This window comes from Paramisgurnus dabryanus, chromosome 8 (genome assembly GCF_030506205.2).
Source record: "Paramisgurnus dabryanus chromosome 8, PD_genome_1.1, whole genome shotgun sequence".
NCBI lineage: Eukaryota > Metazoa > Chordata > Actinopteri > Cypriniformes > Cobitidae > Paramisgurnus > Paramisgurnus dabryanus.
This window is the reverse complement of record NC_133344.1, coordinates 25,908,566-25,931,892: the sequence shown is the minus strand read 5'-3', so window position 1 is coordinate 25,931,892 and position 23,327 is coordinate 25,908,566. Positions and strand designations below refer to the sequence as shown.

At 36.6% G+C, this 23,327-nt stretch overlaps 2 protein-coding genes across 4 annotated transcripts; one reads left to right on the top strand and one right to left on the bottom strand.

Moving 5' to 3' along the window:
- Window positions 1-7,109: 7,109 nt before the first annotated feature.
- On the bottom strand, window positions 7,110-12,093 carry il4i1 (interleukin 4 induced 1). The gene is made up of 8 exons (XM_065281234.1): window positions 12,050-12,093; window positions 11,345-11,444; window positions 10,683-10,903; window positions 9,557-9,669; window positions 9,020-9,221; window positions 8,865-8,933; window positions 8,638-8,774; window positions 7,110-8,531 (listed from the first exon to the last, which is right to left on the bottom strand). Exons 2-8 carry the CDS (start codon window positions 11,373-11,375, stop codon window positions 7,769-7,771), a joined length of 1,536 nt encoding a protein of 511 aa, XP_065137306.1. The 5' UTR covers window positions 11,376-11,444; window positions 12,050-12,093; the 3' UTR covers window positions 7,110-7,768.
- A 3,667-nt stretch (window positions 12,094-15,760) lies between these two features.
- Window positions 15,761-18,557, top strand: nkapd1 (NKAP domain containing 1). Of its 3 annotated transcripts, none has more exons than XM_065281233.1 (6): window positions 15,761-15,849; window positions 16,076-16,154; window positions 16,253-16,329; window positions 16,421-16,564; window positions 16,646-16,699; window positions 17,311-18,557. In XM_065281233.1, the coding sequence occupies exons 2-6, from the start codon at window positions 16,086-16,088 to the stop codon at window positions 17,714-17,716; spliced, it is 750 nt and encodes a 249-aa protein (XP_065137305.1). In that variant the 5' UTR covers window positions 15,761-15,849; window positions 16,076-16,085; the 3' UTR covers window positions 17,717-18,557. The 3 variants fall into 3 exon arrangements, with proteins under 3 accessions (XP_065137305.1, XP_065137303.1, XP_065137304.1); XM_065281231.1 differs by having other exon boundaries at window positions 16,418-16,564; XM_065281232.2 differs by having other exon boundaries at window positions 15,798-15,935; window positions 16,418-16,564.
- The last annotated feature ends 4,770 nt before the right edge of the window (window positions 18,558-23,327 follow it).

Below are 23,327 nucleotides of genomic sequence, written 5' to 3'. Positions count from 1 at the left end.
TAGCATGATTAGCATTAAGCTAGCACTATTTAGCGTGCAGCTAACAAGATTTAACATGAAGTTAGCATGATTTATCATGAAGTTAGCAAGATTTATTATGAAATTAGCATAAAGCTAGCATGAAACTAGCATGAAGCTAGTATGACTTAGCATGGAGCTAGCATGAAGCTAACATGACCCAAAGACCCAACCCCCATGTCTCTATGATGTTCAGACCAAGAGATATAAGGCTTTGTTTATTATGTTGCTAGGGTGCTCAAATTTGGTTGCTAGGGGCGTGGCTTAATGCCTCAATAAGAATCCTATTAAGACTGATTGGATGCCTGAGTAAAATGAGCCCACCCCTATGTCTCTATGACACTCTGGTGTAAAGATATCCATCTGGGCTTTTTATAATGGTAGTCTATGGGAGATGTTGCTAGGGTACCCAAAATTGTTGCTAGGGGCGTGGCTAAATAGCTTTGGGGCGATCCTAAGAGACTGATTGGATGACTGAGTAAAATGAGCCCACCCCCATGTCTCTACGACACTCTAAAGTAAAGATATTCCATCTGGGACGCTTTTATTCCCTTATATGGGCATGTTCCCTGCCCCATTATAAGTCAATGGGAAATTTTGGGGGCCTCTTACACCCCAGGGGTATAGCTTACACCCCATTGTGATGTATGTTCTTACAGAGCCTGTCAGCCACCTTAAATGTGGTAAGCCACAAGTTTCTACAAGTTTCTCACTCACAGCTATGACCCGTCAAAGTTTGTCTCAATGTTAAGTCAATGGAAATTTTGGGGTGTTCGAGACCCCCGTTTAGGAATTCGGAAGGTCCCATCAGTTAGAAAAGATATAGCACACTAAGTCAGACCAGTCTGAAGGTCTGTGGAAAATTTGGTGCATGTAGCTTGAAAGCCCTAGGACGAGTTAGTGTTTATAATTTTGGGGGGAGAAAAAGAATAATAATAATAATAATAATAAGTTTAATAGCAATAACAATATATTGGCTTTTTCAAAGCCAACATAACTAGATAGTAAAGTTTGAAGACAAACTTTATGTTGGCTTGAGAAAGCGTAGCCTGAACGTTTAAAACGGTTTGACATAAGTTTAGTTTAGTAGGCTATCTGGCTGTTAGTATGTTTAAGTATGAAGGTAGCATGATTTACCATGAAGCTAGCATGATGTTAGCATGATTAGCATGAAGCTAGCATGATGCTAGCATGATTAGAATGAAGCTAGCTTGATGCTAGCATGATTATCATGAAGCTAGCATGATAAGCATGAAGCTAGCATGATGCTAGCATGATTAGCATGAAGCTAGCATGATGCTAGCATGATTAGCATGAAGCTAGCATGATTAGCATGAAGCTAGTATGATGCTAACATGATGTTAGCATGATTAGCATGAAGCTAGCATGATGATAGCATGATTAGCATGAAGCTAGCATGATGTTAGCATGATTAGCATGAAGCTAGCATGATGCTAGCATGATTAGAATGAAGCTAGCTTGATGCTAGCATGATTAGCATGAAGCTAGCATGATAAGCATGAAGCTAGCATGATGCTAGCATGATTAGCATGAAGCTAGCATGATGCTAGCATGATTAGCATGAAGCTAGCATGATTAGCATGAAGCTAGTATGATGCTAACATGATGTTAGCATGATTAGCATGAAGCTAGCATGATGATAGCATGATTAGCATGAAGCTAGCATGATGCTAGCATGATTAGCATGAAGCTAGCATGATGCTAGCATGATTAGCATGAAGCTAGCATGATGCTAGCATGATTAGCATGAAGCTAGCATGATGCTAGCATGATTTGCATGAAGCTAGCATGATGCTAGCATGATTAGCATGAAGCTAGCATGATGCTAGCATGATTAGCATGAAGCTAGCATGATGCTAGCATGATTAGCATGAAGCTAGCATGATGCTAGCATGATTAGCATGAAGCTAGCATGAAGCTAGCATGATTAGCATGAAGCTAGCATGATGCTAGTATGATTAGCATGAAGCTAGCATGATGCTAGCATGATTAGCATGAAGCTAGCATGATGTTAGCATGATTAGCATGAAGCTAGCATGAAGTTAGCATGATTAGCATGAAGCTAGCATGAAGTTAGCATGATTAGCATGAAGCTAGCATGATGTTAGCATGATTAGCATGAAGCTAGCATGAAGCTAGCATGATTAACAAGAAGCTAGCATGAAGCTAACATTTATTGCGTTGCTAGGGTACTAAGTTTGGTTGCTAGGGAGAAAATTGGCATCCCATAATGATCACCCTTCAAGCCACAAGTTAAACGGTCCAACCCCCGTGTCTCTACAATGTTCTGATGCGGAGATATAAGGCTTTGTTTATTCCGTTGCTAGGGTACTAAGTTTGGTTGCTAGGGAGAAAATTGGCATCCCATAATGATCACACTTCAAGCCACAAGTAAAACGGTCCAACCCCCGTGTCTCTATGATGTTCTGAAGCGGAGATATAAGGCTTTGTTTATTCCGTTGCTAGGGTACTAAGTTTGGTTGCTAGGGAAAAAAATGGCATCCCATAATGATTACACTTCAAGCCACAAGAAAAACGGTCCAACCCCTGTGTCTCTACGATGTTCAGATCCAGAGATATAAGGCTTTGTTTATTATGTTGCTAGGGTCTTCATATTTTGTTGCTAGGGGCGTGGCTTAATACCTCAATAAGAATCCTAAGAGACTGATTGGATGCCTGAGTAAAATGAGCCCACCCCTATGTCTCTATGACACTCTGGTGCAAAGATATCCATCTGGGCTTTTTATAATGGTAGTCTATGGGAGATGTTGCTAGGGTACCCAAAATTGTTGCTAGGGGCGTGGCTTAATATCTCTGGGGTGATCCTAAGAGACTGATTGGATGCTTGAGTAAAATGAGCCCACCCCCATGTCTCTAAGACACTCTAAAGTGAAGATATTCCATCTGGGACGCTTTTTTTCCCTTTTATGGGCATGTTTCCTGCCCCATTATAAGTCAATGGGAAAATTTGGGGGCCTCTTACACCCCAGGGGTACAGCTTACACCCCATTGTGAGGTATGTTCTTACACAGCCTGTCAGCCTCCTTAAATGTGGTAAGCCACAAGTTTCTACAAGTTTCTCACTCGCAGCTTTGACCCGTCAAAGTTTGTCTCAATGTTAAGTCAATGGAAATTTTGGGGTGTTTCAGCGCCCCGTTTAGGAATTCGGAAGGTCCCATCAGTTAGAAAAGATATAGCACACCTCGTCAGATCAGACCGAAAGTCTGTCCAAAGTTTGATGGCTGTAGCTTGAAAGCTCTAGGACGAGTTAGAGTTAGAAATTTTAGTCTCAGAAGAAAAAGAATAATAATAATAACTAGATATTAAAGTTTGAAGACAAACTTTATGTTGGCTTGAAAAAGCGTAGCCTGAACGTTTAAAAAAGATTGACAGAAGTTTAGTTTAGTAGGCTATCTGGCAGTTAGTATGTTTAAGTATGAAGCTAACATGATGCTAGCATGATTAGCATGAAGCTAGCATGATGCTAGCATGAAGCTAGCATGATTAGCATGAAGCTAGCATGATGCTAGCATGATTAGCATGAAGCTAGCATGATGCTAGCATGATTAGCATGAAGCTAGCATGATGCTAGCATGATTAGCATGTAGCTAGCATGATGTTAGCATGATTAGCATGTAGCTAGCATGATGTTAGCATGATTAGCATGTAGCTAAGCATGATGCTAACATGATTAGCATGAAGCTAGCATGATTAGCATGTAGCTAGCATGATGCTAGCATGATTAGCATGTAGCTAGCATGAAGCTAGCATGAAGCTAGCATGATGCTAGCATGATTAGCATGAAGCTAGCATGATGCTAGCATGATTAGCATGAAGCTAGCATGATGCTAGCATGATTAGCATGAAGCTAGCATGATGTTAGCATGATTAGCATGAAGCTAGCATGAAGCTAACATGATGCTAGCATGATTAGCATGAAGCTAGCATGATGCTAGCATGATTAGCATGAAGCTAGCATGATGCTAGCATGATTAGCATGAAGCTAGCATGATGCTAGCATGATTAGCATGAAGCTAGCATGAAGCTAGCATGATGCTAGCATGATTAGCATGAATCTAGCATGATGCTAGCATGATTAGCATGAAGCTAGCATGATGCTAGCATGATTAGCATGAAGCTAGCATGAAGCTAGCATGATGCTAGCATGATTAGCATGATGTTAGCATGATTAGCATGAAGCTAGCATGAAGCTAACATGATGCTAGCATGATTAGCATGAAGCTAGCATGATGCTAGCATGATTAGCATGAAGCTAGCATTATGCTAGCATGATTAGCATGAAGCTAGCATGATGCTAGCATGATTAACATGAAGCTAGCATGAAGCTAGCATGATTAGCATGAATCTAGCATGATGCTAGCATGATTAGCATGAAGCTAGCATGATGCTAGCATGATTAGCATGTAGCTAGCATGAAGCTAGCATGAAGCTAGCATGAAGCTAGCATGATACTAGCATGATTAGCATGAAGCTAGCATGATGCTAGCATGATTAGCATGAAGCTAGCATGATGCTAGCATGATTAGCATGAAGCTAGCATGATGCTAGCATGATTAGCATGAAGCTAGCATGATGTTAGCATGATTAGCATGAAGCTAGCATGATGCTAGCATGATTAGCATGAAGCTAGCATGATTAGCATGAAGCTAGCATGATGCTAGCATGATTAGCATGTAGCTAGCATGAAGTTAGCATGAAGCTAGCATGATGCTAGCATGATTAGCATGAAGCTAGCATGATGCTAGCATGATTAGCATGTAGCTAGCATGATTAGCATGAAGCTAGCATGATGCTAGCATGATTAGCATGAAGCTAGCATGATGCTAGCATGATTAGCATGAAGCTAGCATAAAGCTAGCATGATTAGCATGAAACTAGCATGATTCTAGCATGATTAGCATGAAGCTAGCATGATGCTAGCATGATTAGCATGAAGCTAGCATGATGCTAGCATGATTAACATGAAGCTAGCATGAAACTAGCATGATTAGCATGAAGCTAGCATGATTCTAGCATGATTAGCATGAAGCTAGCATGATGCTAGCATGATTAGCATGAAGCTAGCATGATGCTAGCATGATTAACATGAAGCTAGCATGAAACTAGCATGATTAGCATGAAGCTAGCATGATGCTAGCATGATTAGCATGAAGCTAGCATGATGCTAGCATGATTAGCATGAAGCTAGCATAAAGCTAGCATGATTAGCATGAAACTAGCATGATTCTAGCATGATTAGCATGAAGCTAGCATGATGCTAGCATGATTAGCATGAAGCTAGCATGATGTTAGCATGATTAGCATGAAGCTAGCATGAAACTAGCAAGATTAGCATGAAGCTAGCATGAAGCTAGCACGAGGCTTGCATGATTAACATGAAGTTAGCATGAGAATAGCATGATTAGCATGAAGCTAGCATGATTTAACGTGAAGCTAGCATGATTAGCATGATGCTAGCATGATTAGCATTAAGCTAGCACTATTTAGCGTGCAGCTAACAAGATTTAACATGAAGTTAGCATGATTTAGCATGAAGTTAGCAAGATTTATTATGAAATTAGCATAAAGCTAGCATGAAACTAGCATGAAGCTAGTATGACTTAGCATGGAGCTAGCATGAAGCTAACATGACCCAAAGACCCAACCCCCATGTCTCTATGATGTTCAGACCAAGAGATATAAGGCTTTGTTTATTATGTTGCTAGGGTGCTCAAATTTGGTTGCTAGGGGCGTGGCTTAATGCCTCAATAAGAATCCTATTAAGACTGATTGGATGCCTGAGTAAAATGAGCCCACCCCTATGTCTCTATGACACTCTGGTGTAAAGATATCCATCTGGGCTTTTTATAATGGTAGTCTATGGGAGATGTTGCTAGGGTACCCAAAATTGTTGCTAGGGGCGTGGCTAAATAGCTTTGGGGCGATCCTAAGAGACTGATTGGATGACTGAGTAAAATGAGCCCACCCCCATGTCTCTACGACACTCTAAAGTAAAGATATTCCATCTGGGACGCTTTTATTCCCTTATATGGGCATGTTCCCTGCCCCATTATAAGTCAATGGGAAATTTTGGGGGCCTCTTACACCCCAGGGGTATAGCTTACACCCCATTGTGATGTATGTTCTTACAGAGCCTGTCAGCCTCCTTAAATGTGGTAAGCCACAAGTTTCTACAAGTTTCTTACTCACAGCTATGACCCGTCAAAGTTTGTCTCAATGTTAAGTCAATGGAAATTTTGGGGTGTTCGAGCCCCCCGTTTAGGAATTCGGAAGGTCCCATCAGTTAGAAAAGATATAGCACACTAAGTCAGAGCAGTCTGAAGGTCTGTGGAAAATTTGGTGCATGTAGCTTGAAAGCCCTAGGACGAGTTAGTGTCGGAAATTTAGTCTCAGAAGAAAGCGGAATAATAATAATAAAAATAAGTTTAATAGCAATAACAATATATTGGCTTTTTCAAAGCCAACATAATAATAATAATAATAATAATAAGTTTAAGTGCAACAACAGTATGTTGGCTTTCTCAAGCCAACATAATAAGTTTAAGTGCAACAACAGTATGTTGGCTTTCTCAAGCCAACATAATTACATTAATGGTCTCTAATCTTTACATTTTGTAGGTGTATTGCAGCAATAATGAATACTAGTTCTGACAGGTATGACAACCTGTCTCCAAATCTATATCTGTTTTCCAAAAAGTAGTCTTAATAAGATTCAAAAGCTGTATGCATTGTAAATAGTGGCTTTATGTTACCAGAGGACACAAATACAATTTTTATATAAAAAAAAAATTGTTATTCCAGACATGCCAGCCAGGTCTGAGCGTGTTTTCTTAGCTTTATTGCATGTATTATAAAAGTGGCTTTACATTGCTGAACCTTGGTAACATTATTTACACATAAGCATACCGTTAAAAAGAAATAAACGCATTAAATAATCTAATAGAATGAAAGAAATTTGTTATGTTATGTTTGCATGTTTTTTGTCATGGTACACTGCAGGCAGATTTGATCTTCATGTTGACTATACTGTAGCTCCTCTTACACAGGGATTTTGGTGTTGTGGTTTATCTTGTTTTTTAGGATCAAGCTGATGAAAATGTTAAAAACTCTCTCAAAGCATATGGTTCAACCGATATAAAGCTTCGAAAAGTTTGGTTTCTCCCATCACTAGTGATGCCAGGCAGTGAGAGACGTGATCAAAATGTTAAATGCTCTCTCATTTTTTGAAAAAAGCTTGTGCTGTATAAATGCAAATATAAACTCTTATGCATGGGCAAAAGATATAGACACACTTTACAAAAACATAAATTAAAATATACAATACAAAATAACATGAATTTTAATCTTTAAATAATTTATTCCACAACATATAAAAATGTATCCAAATGTCAATTTTTACAGCATCTTAATGTAAAAACACATCTTTAACATTTACATATTCCATATTCAGTCAACTTATGTCATAAAATGACGTAAACACTATTCCAAAAACATAACACTAAAATCTGTGCTAATACTAATTTAATGCTGTCATATTTCAATAAGGCTTTTTTGCAATGATCTGAAATCACTTTTCAGAATGTAAAAGTTAATAAAACATATTTTTAAAAAATGTGATCAGACACATTGTTGCATGATAATGTATATGACATTTAACAATATTATTATTAGAATTCAAGTAAATTGTTGATTTAACATTATTTGTTTTCTACGTTTTATTGTCATTTATATCTCTTGCAGCTCTCAGTGCAGATTTCATGGCAGTCTCAATCCAGCCATGAGGTCTGCCTGTGTGCTCTCCTGCAAAGTAAATCCTGCCTTCAGGTTGAACTAAAAAACGTTCATAATCTCTCATCTGAAATGGAGTGAAGATAGCAAAGGCACCGTGGCTGTAAGGATCCAATCCCCATTTTTTCACTACGCCCCCTGTGCAGAGATGGCGGATGTGTTCTCCATGGATCTTCGCCAAGTCATTCAACACCCGGGCTTTCAGTTCATCATCTGGTAAAGTTTGGAGCAGCGCAGCCTCATCAGAACAAGTATATGATGCTAATAAAGCCCCACCTTGTACCCCAAAGCTGTGGCTGGGGTAGTATATGAACCGTGATGGCAGATCTGTGATGCTTTTCCCACCCTTAATGCCGTCATCCTCCCAGAACCTTTTGCTGAAACTTAGCACCACTTTTGTTGAGGTGGCGTAGTGCAAAGATCGAAACGCCGTCATCTTCTTGGTGGTCAGAGGAGGTTTGAAATCCATCAAGAGTGTTGCTTTGGCTGTGGCTGTCATTAAGACATAATCACCAGTAATGTTGGTCAGAGCCGAGGGGTTACGCCAGTCTTGATATAAAACTGTCACATCTTTCTTTGTTTGGCTGATGGCCTGGACTTTTGATTTTAGAAGGATTGTGGCATTTAGCACAGTGTAAAATGCATTTGGGAATGAATCAAAGCCACCTTTGAATTCGTAATATCTGAAAAAATAAACATGAATTAATTGTGCTTGTACATTCAGCTAAGTAAATATTTCAAGCAAAATTTTGAGGAAAATATTTTAAGTTAGTAACTGTATTAGCTTACATGTTCTTGTCATTTATGTCATTATAAATGTAGAGTATTTCGGTGAAGGCTGAATAGAATAAGCTGTCTTCATTCAGGATATCTCCAATCATTCGTAAAGCTTCTCCACTCAAATTTCCTACATTTACTAAATACTCCTTTAGAAAAGAGATGACAACATCAGTAATGATACTTGAGCAAACTTTTACATTTAAGTAAATCTGATGACAAGTGATGTTGCAGCCTACCTTAAGAGAATATGAATCATAGGTATACAGCATTTTCTCACAGTCCATTATCTTCAGATCTTCTCTTAACTAATACAGGCCCCAAAAACACACAAATGTCAAACAAAAGTGGAAATAGAGAATACAGCTTCATAATCTTTTTCATCTAAACTCACCTTGTTCAATGTCATGTTAAACAGTTGACTGGCACTTTTCCCCTTCTCCCGTTCACTTACAGAGTAGTTGAGAATATCTGGGTTCTGCCATACAGCGTAGGCTTTGTGACGCAAGCCATTAAGAAAATAGTAAGTGTTATTGTCTTCTTGTACAAACTTTCCTTTCTTCAAGCCCAACTTTTCTGCAAATTTCAAAAGAATCCTTCAAAGAAAAGATGATTGAAATCAGTCAGCCTTTTTGTTTTGAGCAATTCACAATTTTCTCTCTAATTTAAGATCCTGCTGTATTTTCTTTTTATTTAATGGTTCAACTAAATATGAGCATAATATTCCTGATTCTAAATTTATTCTTTTATATTTTCTTTATGAATGTGATTGACATCTGGATTCTAGTTTTATTCATTTTTGTTCTGTATCAATAAATCTTTGCATTTGTGTGAGGCTGCCATGTGCATGAAGCTGTATATCATACAGTTGCCCTCATAAGTATATAATACAAATATTTGACTCTCATGGACTGATATACAAAACATTTACTTGTGAAAACTTGGGATCCTCATGGCACCAAGCTCTGCATACCAGCCCTCTCTTTTATCCCTGTGTGTCAGAATTCTTCCACCTATTCGATTACTCGCCTCAATAATTGTCACCTGTTACAGCAAAGTAAGAAGTAGGCTATTAGCAATAGTGCAAAGTAAAAATAACCAACAATAGCCATAAATTTACACATACAGGAACATTTTTCCATGTCAAGATTTGGGAAGTTGTCATTTGGCACTAGCATAAAGTATAAGTTACAATATCTCTTTGATAACCTTTACATTTATGTGCGCTGTAAAATATTTTTTGCTGCCTTACTTTTTTTTGTTAAAGGAAAACACACCGTTTTTCAATATTTTACTATGTTCTTATCTCAACTTAGACAAATTAATACATACCTATCTTTTTCCAATGCGTGCACTTTTAATCTTTGTACAGCGCCTCGTGAATGTGTTAGCATTTAGCCAAGCCCCATTCATTCCTATAGTTCCAAACAGGGATGAACTTAGAAGCCACCAAACACTTCCATGCTTTTCCTATTTAAAGACTGTTACATGAGTAGTTACACGAGTAAGTATGGTGGCACAAAATAAAACTTTTGTTTGGAGCCATAGGAATGAATGGGCTAGGCTAAATGCTAACACATTCAAGAAGCGCTGTACAAAGATTAAAAGTGCACGCATTAAAAAAGATAGATATGTATTAATACATCTAAGTTGAGATAAGAACATAGTAAAATATTGAAAAACTGTGGTGTTTTCCTTTAAAACAACTCAGATTTTCAAGTCATTTCAATGTACTATTAATTATCTTGACAAGAGATGAGTTATAAATAGAGCTGAAATAAGTCAACTTTATTTTATAAGTTTTATCTCTTGTCAATATAAATAATAGTATGTTGAAATGAATTGTAAATCTGAGTTAATTAAACAAAAAAATTTAAGGCAGCAAAGAATATTTTACAGTGTGCAGAAAAAATAACTCTTATGTGGAAGTGGTTAGGAAAAAGTTAGGGATTCATATCCATGAAGTCTGTGCAGAATTATTAAATACAGAATGAGAACATTGACAAGAAGATGAAACAGTTATGTTAAGTGGATGATTGACAGGTGATTTCTGAAACCTTGTGTCCCGCATCCTCTAGAAACTTAGCAGCAGTAAGTCCAGCAGCTCCTCCTCCAACAATAATCACATGTTTAGGAGATTTGGTTGGATGCAAACCTTCCTCCGTTATCCTTAGAAGTTCATCATAATCAATGTCTTGTAGACATTTGATAAGGGGATCAAGTGAATTTCCACTGACATGGTATGTAAAAAACAATATCAGGGTCATCACTGCAGGTACTGTAGAAAACAACAGAATAGAGTTTTAAAGCAGTTATAAATTATGAGAGTCAATGGCAGAGTAGCCTCAGAGATTTCTGAGTTTTGTTTGGTGTTTTTCCTTATACAATTCTTATACAATGTATCATTAGTTTGGACTTACTCAAGGATAAATGAACAATAGTATAATTTCACATAAATTGTAAGAAGTCTGAAGTCGGGAAATAAAGAAACAACATAGCAGCAAAAGATGCTTCTTTTACGAGCTAGTTTTTCTTTTTCTTTTTTGAAGAAAAGGATTTTCCCATTTACAGGAACATTCTCCTCACATGACGGTACTTTCGGTTTACTTTCTTATGAATAGGAAACATCTTTCTCTGAGTGTCTGATGTTTATGTCTTAGGCTGATTCAGACAAGACATTTAGAAAAATAAAAAAAAGACATGTCACTTTATCACTTACAGTATTTACACATTGTGAAGTTTTTAAGCATTTTAAATCGAGCGCGCCAAAAGCCGGAGCGTCTCGTGCAGTTTCTCTTGCGCACAGAGGAAACCGAAACCTAGAGGAAAAGATGAGTACGTGCGTGAATATATACAATAAAGATAAACAAACAGAAATTATTTGATATGATACATGTTATATGAATGTCATTGTATTTTTCTGAAATAAAATGTTCTGGTTTAGGCTAGAACCTTCACAAATTAATAAATATCATGAAAGATGTCTCAAACGAATGATGCTTACCTTCATAATGAAAAGGCTATCAATTGAGATATATTATAGGAGCTTACAATTCTTACATGTAGGCCTATCTGATTTGTCAAAAGGAAAGGACTTAAACCTGCCTTTATTTTAGCTATAATGTCTCTCTCGTGGTGAATCATGTGGTCTCCTTTTATTCAGCAAGAAATATTTTCCCACACAGACTCAAGATTCAACCATACTGAACAAATTAGATTAGTGAGCCTTAGTTTTCATTAACATACCCAATATTCGCCAAAATCAATCATTTCTAAATAGTATGCCTAGTGGTGCCTTTTCTTTGTAAAAAATTAGGCTATGTGTTTGAAATTTAAGCCTACTTGTTTTTCTTTTTTAGCTAACTGAAAAGTTATACCAATCCATACTGTCAATAAATAGGCAAATAAGATGCTGATCACTTACCAGAGATCTTGATGCTTTAACTCACTGTGATCTGAGTGTTTCTTTTATAGCTTAGGGTATTGAAACCGAAACAGTGCAGTTCGTGATTCATAATTCACGAGGATGCCCTCCAATAATGTAGTAATAGCATATTATGGTACAGAGTTCAAAGATATCTCAACCGAATAATTGTACCATACAATGATTTATTACTGTGATAAATAAACTGCTTGAAATCTGAAATGTAACGCACATGTTTCATATTTCACAGGTGATACGTTGAGCATTTGTTGTTTTGCATGTTTGCGTGCACGAGGAGCCTGGCGCACTTGTCAGCTCCAGCACAGTATTTCTGTCAGCATCACAGATTCTGGTCAATGGTGCTCATCACCCCCCCCCCCCACACACACACACACACACCATGTCACGCGAAAATAAGCATACATATCTTTGCCAGTATTAGCGGAAAAGAAAATTCTGTGAAAGTTCATTCTGTGAAAAACAAACATCTAATTTTTGTCCTTTATTAGGAAAGAGTGGAAGCAAAAGTTTCTCCCGTTTTTATAAAATATATCTGCTGCTGAATTTCTAAGTAAAATGGACTGTTCCATCATTGCTCAGAGGAACAATGCAATTTGATTAAAAAGTTGATTTGAGAGGGGAAAACGTATAAAGAAATGCAGCAAAGTTTATGACGCTCAGCTTAAATGATCTCAAATGCTTTAAAATGGCAAAAAAAAAAAAACAAAGCACATGGAAGAAAACCAGCAACTATGGTTAATACAGATTGAAGAATAGTCAAGAATGAAAAGATTCAGCCTTTCATCACCTCTGGAAAGATCAAAGAGGATCTAAAATGATCTGTAAGTATGACAGTCAAGACTTCTGTTTGAAGCTAACCTGTTTGCAAGAAGCCCCTGTAAAGCACCATTGTTGATAAAAAGGCATGAGCAGAATCACATCAACACATAAACTGGCCCAAAGAAAAATGGCGTAACATTTTGTGGCCTGATGAGAGTAAAAGGGTCAAGTGGTTATCAACAGAAACTCAGGCGACTCCCGGGTACTGAATTCAAGCCACATTATTGTAAAGACAGTTAAACATGGTGGTGAAAAAATCATGGTATTGGGATGTTTTTCATAGACAAAAAAAAAGGATTGAGGTTATAGAGTGGCCAGCTCAATCCCCTGATCTCTACCCTATTGAAAACTTGTGGGGTGACATTTTTTTCTGACACAAAACCTAAAAATTGACTGGAACTGTGGATCCTGCGTTAAAATGCCTGTTTCAGGGTGCCAGAAGTTGGTTGACACAGTTGTGCAGCAGTTATCAACAACAATGGTTATGCAACTAAATATTAATAATTCAATAGTTAATAGTGAAGTTAAATCTTAAGAAATTGCTTCAGTTTTAAGTGGCTACAGAGAAAAATGTTGACACTGCTATTTTTTTTGAATGGGGGAATCTCCTCAACCACCACCAATGTGCAGCATCCACCTGGATGATGCGACGGCAGCCATACACTCTAAAAAAAATGGTGCTATATAGCACCAAAAGTGGTTCTTTGCTCGTAAGCATAGAAGAACCGTTTTTAGTGCCATAGCACCAGTGAAGCACCTGTGTAGAACCACATAGTGCCATGTAGAACCATATTTGGTGCTATAGTGGTGCTATATGGACCCCATATGGTTCTACACAGGTGCTTCACTGGTGCTATATGGCACTAAAAACGGTTCTTCTATGATTACGAGCTTCTATGATTGGTGCTATATAGCACTGTTTGTTTTTAGAGTGTATTGCATCAGAACGCCCACCACACACCAGCTTATTAGTAGAGAGGAGACAGAGTGATATAGCCAATTAGTATGAGGGATGATTAGTAGGCCAATGGGCAAGTTTGGCCAGGATGCCAGGGCACACCCCTACTATTTTTCAAAGGACATCCTGGGATTTTTAATGACCACAGAGAGTCAGGACCTCGGTTTAACGTCTCATCCGAAGGACAGTGCATTTTGACAGTATAGTGTCCCCATCACTACACTGGGGTGTTAGGACCCACACTGACCACAGGGTGAGCTCCCCCTGCTGGTCTCACTAACACCTCTACCAGCAGCAACCTGGTTTTCCCAGGTGGTCTCCCATCCAAGTACTGACCAAGCTCAGCCCTGCTTAGCTTCAGTGGGCAAGCTGTCTTGGGCTACAGGGTGATATGGCTGCTGGATTTTATTTTGTCATGAAGAAATGCAAAAAAGTTTAAATATTTTGTCAAAACCCTTAAAATATTAATTCAAATAGCAGACACTCAACCTATTATCAATGTTGGTGGTAACGCATTACAAGTAATGTGCATTACGTAATAATATAACTTTTCTGAAGTAACAAGTAAAGTAACGCATTACTTTTTAAATGTACACATTAATATTTGAGTTATTTTTTTTAAAAAGTAATGCAAGTTACTTTTTTAGTTTAATTAATTTGATAAAAAATATGTACTGAATTAATCTAAAAGAAGTCACACATGCACTCTATGCATACACGGCTGTGTGGGAACAGTTTGAGTCAGAAACTGAGAGGGCAGGCCAAAAGCTCGACATTTTTGGGAGTAACTTAATATTGAAATGCATTACTTTTAAAAGTAACCTTCCCCAACACTGATGATAAACAACAAATTAATTAATCTTAAAGGCAATAATAACTACATTTAACTTTATTGATACAAAAAAGACAATATATAATATCTCTGCGCAGTATAAAACAAAGTAATAAATGATTTTAGAATGAAGACAAAGACATAAATCAGACAAAACACTTAATAAGTGTTTAGAGTTCATGGCTAAATAGGTATTTTAAGATTTAGTTTCATTTCTTTCAGCTGTCTTTGTTCTTTAAACAGCTATTTGTAATTTTTATAAATAAATAAAACTTATGTTAGAGGAGCTTGACTTCAGTCCGATTTTTATTTCCAACCAAAACGGAACGCATGACAGACATTACATCTGGACATCAGGCCGACGTTGGGTTTTGACGTCAACCTGATGTAACAGCTTGCAATACCTCCTAGAACTAGAGCGAATGTCAAGCCTAATATAGAGATTTTTTCTTTGTATATCTCTGTACTAATTCTTTACCTGTTTTATTGTGTATGGTTATTTTTATTGGGGTGTAAAATTTTTACTGTATTTTTAGATTTTGTTATTTATTCTGCCAGGCGAAGCACTTTAAACTTTTAATAAGTTTTGTAAAAATGTGAAGTTGATTTTTGATGTCAACCTGACTAATAGCTTGACATTAGGCCGAGATTATGTAGGCTACTTTATGAAATTTTGTTGATCTGTCAGTTTTTGGACACAAAAAAATGTGTATAGCTATGTTGTCACGGTGCTAGGCTTACAGACCTATTCTCTGTTGGGGACGAATAGCTTTTCTTTTTTTTCTTTTTTTTGTTGACCAGATGCTACTGTCCAGTATTCTTGTGTTCTAAGGGCACAATATGTCAGATCTTTGCATTATAATATTCAAAAATACTAGCACAGTGTATTCTAGTGGCAAAAATAAAATTTTGAGTCTGTCATAATAGTCTATCTGGTAGTTCTGGGGTTTAGCTGGGTATTATTTTGAAAAAACAACCTGTTTTGTTTCATATATACGAGTACAAATGATTATAATATGCGCTTTTTATTTTATGGAAAAAAGCGCTAGTTCATGACTTTTATTTTGAAATGTGAGTACTACAGGAAGTTGAATGGAGACACCAAACGTTCTGTTGATGCCACGTTCAAGTCGTTCTCTACACTTTAAATTTATTTAAAACAAATAAAAGGTCGGGATATGGTTTGCTTTTATTTTCATTTATGGGACTCTGGTTTAAATTGGCAGACGTTTATTTGAACCGAATATTTGTGCAAGGTAGTAGTGGAAAATGTACACAGGGAAATAGTTTCAGTGCTACCATAATCTTATATCTATTTTAAGTTCGTGTTTAGGTAACTTTATTTGAACAAATGCATTATTAATTTGCGATATTTAACACTGTGTTGCATTTAAAGGTTTGACATCATGTCGCGGGTCCCTATGGGTAAAGTTCTTCTCCGAAATGTCATCAGACATACAGATGCCCACAACAAGGCATGTTTATATTTATTGACCTTTTTTATGATTGATGTATGTGTATTGTTTTTTTCTTCTTCGCAAAATACAAAATGTATATTCTCTTCTAACTACAGATTCAGGAGGAGTCAGAAATGTGGAAATTAAGGGATCTTGAGAAACAAACCACATCAACCAATTTCTCAAAGCAAAGGTGACTTATACAGCTGAGATAAGAAAGCATTAGTCTGTTGTTACTTAATATCTTAATCTGTTTAATTTCATCCAAATTTCTAACTTAGCGGCCAAATGCACTGTGACCGCTATTTGGATGATTCAAAGGGGTCCATGCAGGGCAGGATTGGGGACAGGTTGTCTGAGAGAGACGAGAAGGAGGCCAAATACTGGACAAGAAAACTGTACGAGTTTGAAGCTAATGATCCTGACAGGTATTATCTGACATATTCATTGTATAATCATTTCGTATGTTTGTTTCTCATGAGGCCTTAAGCAATGTTTTGGTTTCTCAGGTGGGGTCACAGTGGTTTTAAGGAGCTTTATCCAGAAGAATTTAAGTCTGATGGGTAAGATGCGGTTATTCTTGGATATTCAGCATGTTGTGCACTGATTTGTTTTTCAAATAGGATCCTTGGGAGTTGTCTGTCTGAAATGTTGTTTTGCATTTGTTTGAATATGTAATGTGTTTGTTTAGCCAGTATCTGGTATATTTGTATTCTTATCTATAGAAAAGACATAAGCAACTGAAAAGCATTGTGTAAGCAATGCAAGGGTTGTTGTCGGTTTTGATTCCCACACACATATTGATGCCAAATGCATATCCTGCATGCACTGTAAATCGCTTTGAATTAAATTGTCTGCCAAATGCATACATGTAATGAGAAAGAAGAAACTTTACAATTTTTATGTCCATTATTACATTTTCTATCATGAATAACATTGAAAATATACTCTTAAATTTGATTGTTCAGGATGAAAACCAATTTCACAAATCAAATTTGATGACTACAAACAACCAGGTTTCTTGTCGAATTTTTAACAGTGCCATAAAGCAATGATATTTATGTCAACAGTAAGTTTACTTTTCTAACCCTAATAGGTATGTGTGCATTTTTTCATTTGATCATTTACAAAATATTCTAGAATTTAATTTTGCTTTAATCTTTTTTTATCCCAGTGAAAAAGACAGCGGTGATGGTAAACGCAAACGGAAAAAACACAAGATGTCAGAAGCTGACATAGAGAAAAACTCCAAGAAGTCATCCAAGAAGAAGAAAAGGAAGAAAGAGAAGAAGAGAAGGAGAACTGCGGGATCGGTCTCTGAGTCCTGCAGCGATGCAGAGGACAGCAGGAGAAGGAAGCAGAGGAGGAAGGCAGGAAAAAACAAACGTAAGAAAAAGGAGCACAAAAGTAAAGGAACAACAGAAGAGGACAGCAGCTCAGAGGACAGCCGTTCGAGAACAAAAACACACAGGAAAAGAGACAGCCTTGAATCAGACACTTTTACTGAGCCTCAAAGGAAAAAACGAAAGAACTGGAGAGCGGGAAAAGATGAGAGATCAGAGGAGAGCTCAGATGGATGAGCTGCTACACTGACACCAGATACTGTAGAAACATTTTCAATTGCTTTATTGACATCAGTTCATTTATATTTATCAATTACCTTACCCAGCAAAAACTTATTTGCCAACAAAGCGGTTTTTTAAATCTTTTAGATATCTTTGGAAATATTTTGTAAGATTGAACATTTCTTATCTTTATATGACTTTAAGGCTCAGGTATATAAAAACATCAGACATATTTGATTATACTTTCATACTTGAACTTTCTAGATGAGTATTTGTTGTATATTTGCCAAATAGCTTTTGTGAGTGTATTGAGGAATAGTGCACCCATTGCTGTGATCATTTCATACCCAATTGATTTGATTTTAATCTTGAAAAAAAGAAACATTTTGAGGAATATACAAGCTGTTGTTTTCCAGTGAATGTTATTGGAGTTGGACTGCCCAAATATAACAAAAAAAGCACAATGGTTTTGGTTATTGATTGGCAGGTCACTATTTAATTCACTTAAATTGTGTGAAGAAAGAGCAGCTTGAACATTCAGCTATTAATGTCTACTTTTGTAAGGATTTTCAAAAGACACAAGGGTGAGTTGAAACATTTTTAGGTGCACTGTTTTTCATGGCATTGTGATATATATTTTATGGCGATTATCCAGGAGGTGGCACTATTGCACTATGAGATGACAACCTCAGAAAGGTCAGACTGTTTCTATTGTTTTTAAATCAAATGTTTTGTACGTCTGCAGGTAAACACATACAGTTAACGTTATCTTCTCTTCCTGGCATCCATAGATAATGGTCAATATAACAATAAATGCTGAAATAAACTAAGATAATAAATGCTGTATTGAAAACTATTTTTCATTGTTAGTTCATACTAAATGTTAACAAATTCAACCTTATCGTAAAGTGTTTAATTTTCACATTATTATTTAATTTTTTTTGCATTGTAAACCGTGTGTGATGACTGCTCATTGTCCATCATGTAAACGCGAAGCAGTCAGCGTAAAGAACATTGTGTCACTTTGGTAATGAATACTGGCCTTTCCTAACACCCTGGCACAGGGACTCCAAACAACTCTGAAAATTATCAAACGCTTTCAAGCTGTCAAGCTTCATAATTGAGTCAAATTAAATGTGGCCAGTTTTCATCAGCCCTGATTGAACTGTTCTGTGCCTTCAATAAAAGTCATTAACACGCGGCTCGAGAAGAACAGACCGTACGGATCTTGTTTTGCTGAGGCTCATCTGTCAAATGCTGTGATCTTTGTAGCTTTCACGGTTATAATGTCACAAATCCAAATGTTTGAACTTGCGTTTGCTCATAAAAGTCTTGACAGTTGAGGAAGAGCTTTATAGACGATGACTTTTGCTCTGAAGGAAGAACATCTACCTTTTAAAGGAAAAGTGCACCCAAAATGTCCCAAAAAGTGCACCTGGCTGTGTTTGCTTGTAAATATAGACAGTTGAATGAGAACTGGAGCTTTCAAGCTTACCGTAGCACACATGGCATGCACTCAGAACAAAATCTGTATCTGGGGTGGTATTCTTTTAATAGAGGACACCTTTACACATAAACAATGCATATTAGTCACTCAAATGTACATATTGGTAGCAAACATACATAAATGTGTGCGTAAATAGTACATATTAAGACATTATTTAAGGGTATTATTTCCCCAGTCTATGGTGTGTTTGCTATATTCCAGGCCTTCTGATACCTTTCTCGCAAAGCTGGTCTAAATTATTCACAAATAAAAAAACTGAGAGTTCTTACATTTTCTTATTACAACTTGTAATAACTGAAGGGGCAGATTAGTAATAACATAAATTTTCAGTTTGTTTTTCAGGAAAGGGCTTCAAAAGATTTTGAATCTGGCCAACCTGCCCACACTGGGCATTTTCCTTGGTCAAGTGAGTGATGTCAGATCTGTCTTAGTCATGCAGGTCAATCCAATAATCCTTCTTTATTGAGTTCTGCTCACAGGGGACATCAGATTTACGTCATGTTGTAACTGCGTACAGAGCTATGCTATGCTATGCTATACATATACATTATAGGGTTTAACAGAAATGTAAACTTTTTTGATAATATTAACTTTTCAGGTCATACAGGGATTGTCTTTATGCCATAGCTCATTGATTTACTGGGGATCTGATATTTACTAATACTTAAAATCAGCCATCTAATTTAAATTCATGCTTTAATTTGAGCAAGGTATCTAATTCTGTACATTTTCATAAAAAACCCTGCTAGGTTTGTTTTTGGAGACGGTTGGTAAACATCATTACCATAAAAAAAATCATCCCGAAGAACACCACAATGGGCGTAATAGAGGAAGTGTGTTAAATCCCTAATTCTGCTACTGAATATATGAAGTTTCACATTAGAATGTTTCATTATGAGTCAGTTATTGTATCTGCTATGTGGTCAGTCCTGCATTTTGTTTCACTTTCACTTTCTTACTCCAACAGAAAACAATTGCAAGCATTTGTTACTTATTCCCTGTCTGTGAATTCCATTAAAGTCTCATAATCTGATTATGAGATTAGAAGAATCAGAGTTTGATTTAGCAAATGTCATTTATGCATCTTAATATTAGTAGTGCTGCAGAATTACAGAATAGTGCACAGCAGGAACAGCATAACGGTTTTCAAGGTGAAACCAAAAACACTTTGGTTTGGTTTAATGCAAGATTTTGTTTAGAGATCACTAATGTGTCCTCCATTGAGCATCTTTCAAGGTTAGCAGACATCTCTGAACAGGCACTGTTTCCCCATTGCTCTTAAAATCAGCATCCAGACTGACCTTCCTATACCTTTCATTTCAATTAGCCACCAAGTGAATCATGGGTCAATATGCTGCTGTTGCTATGGCAACCTGACGTAAAAGATTTGGGTTCTTGACGACAGCAAAAGCTGTGCTGTATTTTTACAAAAGCAAGGTTGATTTTCATTTAAACAGTTTTCAAAAACTGGTTATGTTTTAAACACTAACTAGAACAAAGAGAAAGGGTTCATCTTTAAAAAATCATGGAGAAATACATCTTGAGTACCAAACACATGAAATGTTACTCCATGACAATCATTTAATGCTTTAATTCTTATATATGTGACCCAGTCACAACTAAAGTCGTCTTTTTTGTGATTTACTGTTTTGTAAAATCATCCAACATAATGTAAAGAACATACTGTGAAAATATAACCTTGACTGAGTAAGGTCATGTCAAAGATGGAAATCAATGTTAAAAATAGTTTGTTGTCATCAATACAGAATGTTTAAAAAATAATTCATTTTAAAAGTAACAGGAGCACATCAGTTATAGCTTTGATTATTGTAAAAGGGGTAAATGTGTTAATAACAAATGCATTAAAAATTAAGTTGAAATAACAGAAGCTAATATAACTTTATTTTTATAACTTAAAGCAACTTTTTAGTCAAGAAATAAATTGTAAGTTCAAGTTGATTAAAACCACAATTTTCTTTTATAGAAACTAAATTTATTCCAAAGTATATAGGTAGATGACTCTTTAAATTAAGGCCTGCCCAGTTCTTTAAAAATATGAATTATAGTGTAGATTATACTGTAGCGCATAAGTAACATTTTAAGTACAAAAAGGATTTTTTTTGCAATGTTTGTAAATATAAAATTTTTTAGCTTGATGCATGATGGCAATACCCTTGCACTCATACATGAGATGGCAGAGTGTGTAGTGTATAGCACTGGTTCTCAAACTGGGGTCCGGGGCCCCCAGGGGTGCCGCGAGATGATGCCAGCGGGGCCCCAGTTTTATGACATTTTTATAAATACATTAATTTATCATGAATTCTTTGAATAAGGCAGCACTACTCTGTATAATTTAATGTTTTGTTTAATTAAAATGTGAAGTTTTAGAACTGTTTTTTTGTCATAAATTTTCTTTGGGGGGCCGCAAAGGAATGCAACGTACATAAAGGGGGCTGCACGCTGAAAAAGTTTGAGAACCACTGGTGTATAGTATAGTGTACACAGACATTTTGAATTAGTTTAATTTAGCTATCATTTTGTAACTCTAACTGAGCAAATAAAAGATGTTTTCCTAAGCACGAGTAATAAAGAAACTGTGAAAGACCTAAAACCAAAAGAGGCTTTTAAATTGCACCCAGAGGTACCGCTCTTCTCTGCTTTGCTTATTTCATAAAAGTCGTTTAAGGAAGCATTCCCTTGTGTGTATTCAATTCAAAGAAATTTGGGGCAGAGTCTTTGCAAAACAACACCCATCAGCAGCTTCCATGTGACCTCTATAAACACTCATAGGGCTCATGACGACAATGCGTCTATCTGTCATACTTTGAAATGGTAGTATAAACAGATTTTAGGGGGAAAACAGCTTTCAGGGCTTTCAAGAGGCTTTGATTTGAGCAGTCAACCCCCTAGCCTGCCTCACTTTCACATGCCTGCTGCTATCACACCTCCGCCTGCAGAGCCTTATGGGACACTGGTTTGACGTCATTGAGTTTTAGCTCAGCCTATACTCGGTCTCTGCTGCTAAATGGCTGTGGTAATTGATTCAGAAGAGCAGAACGAACCTTCCGCAGATCGGTCTGTGGCAGCAGCTGCTCCCTGTCCGGCCTTTCCTCGCATCTTCACCCGGTTCAGGTCATGCAAACAGAGAGACGTTCTTTCATAAGCTATGCAGGTGAAAGTGAGGGGGAGGATGGTCTGAGCATCATTTGATGGGCTATTATTAAAGCTCAGTTGTGTGTTCAACGTTTACTTGCTCAATGCAGTATAAAGTCATTTCATGAACTTGTATTGAACTTGTATCTTGTTTTTTTTATTGGGACCTCAATCTTGCTAATACAGCAAAAGTTTTCTTCATCATTTCTATAAAAATTTAAATATATTCTTAAAACAAGATTCATTCAAATCTTGAACCATTGCCGAGTTACCCTTTGTCTTAAAACAACAACAAACATCAGTTTTGGGTTTCCCACCAAAACAACTCAACCATGTTATAATTCAAACATCTTCTCAGTAAATGAAACCTCATCCAATCTACTGCTGACAATAATACTCATGAGAATGGGTTCATCTGTATGCATTTAACAATGTTTATGTCAGATTGTCAAAATTCACAAAAAACAAAGTAGGCTATTTATACTTTTAACAATCTTATTTCTTGTCTTAGAAATTTTCAAGATAAGCTCGTCCGAGTCTTACACTGTAAAAATTATAAAGTTCGATTAACTTAAAAATTATTTCAATGGTAAAACTTAAACAATTAAGATTTTTCAATGTTTACGTTTAAGTAAAAAAAAGGGAAAATGTTTCCTTTAAGGCAAACATTTAAGTTTTGTTTCCAATTAAAGTAATGTTTTAAAGTTGATCCGATCATTTTTTATATACTTGGTCATTTTATATACAAAGAAATCATAACTGAAAAGATTGAACTGTGAAATTGCATTAAATTGCTTGTCAGGTTTGCCCAAGTATTTTTGGAGCAGTACATTAAAGGGAAAAATAGCAAAGAAGATTGATTTGAAGAACAAATGTTCTTTTCCAGGCAATGACTATAATTTTATAATTTTCAGTTGCAAGTACAACATCTAGTCAGTCATTATGAAGTCATTTACAGCTATGCAA

Coding starts and splice junctions, on each gene's coding strand:
- il4i1 (XM_065281234.1), bottom strand. CDS start 11,375: ATGCTTAAAAACTTCACAATGTGTAAATACT. Junction 9,222..9,556: donor AGGATCCCAAGTTTTCACAA/GTAAATGTTTTG, acceptor TTTTCTTTGAAG/GATTCTTTTGAAATTTGCAG. Junction 8,532..8,637: donor GACATAAATGACAAGAACAT/GTAAGCTAATAC, acceptor TTATTTTTTCAG/ATATTACGAATTCAAAGGTG.
- nkapd1 (XM_065281231.1), top strand. CDS start 16,086: ATGTCGCGGGTCCCTATGGGTAAAGTTCTTCTCCGAAATGTCATCAGA. Junction 16,155..16,252: donor ATACAGATGCCCACAACAAG/GCATGTTTATAT, acceptor TTCTAACTACAG/ATTCAGGAGGAGTCAGAAAT. Junction 16,700..17,310: donor GAAGAATTTAAGTCTGATGG/GTAAGATGCGGT, acceptor TTTTTATCCCAG/TGAAAAAGACAGCGGTGATG.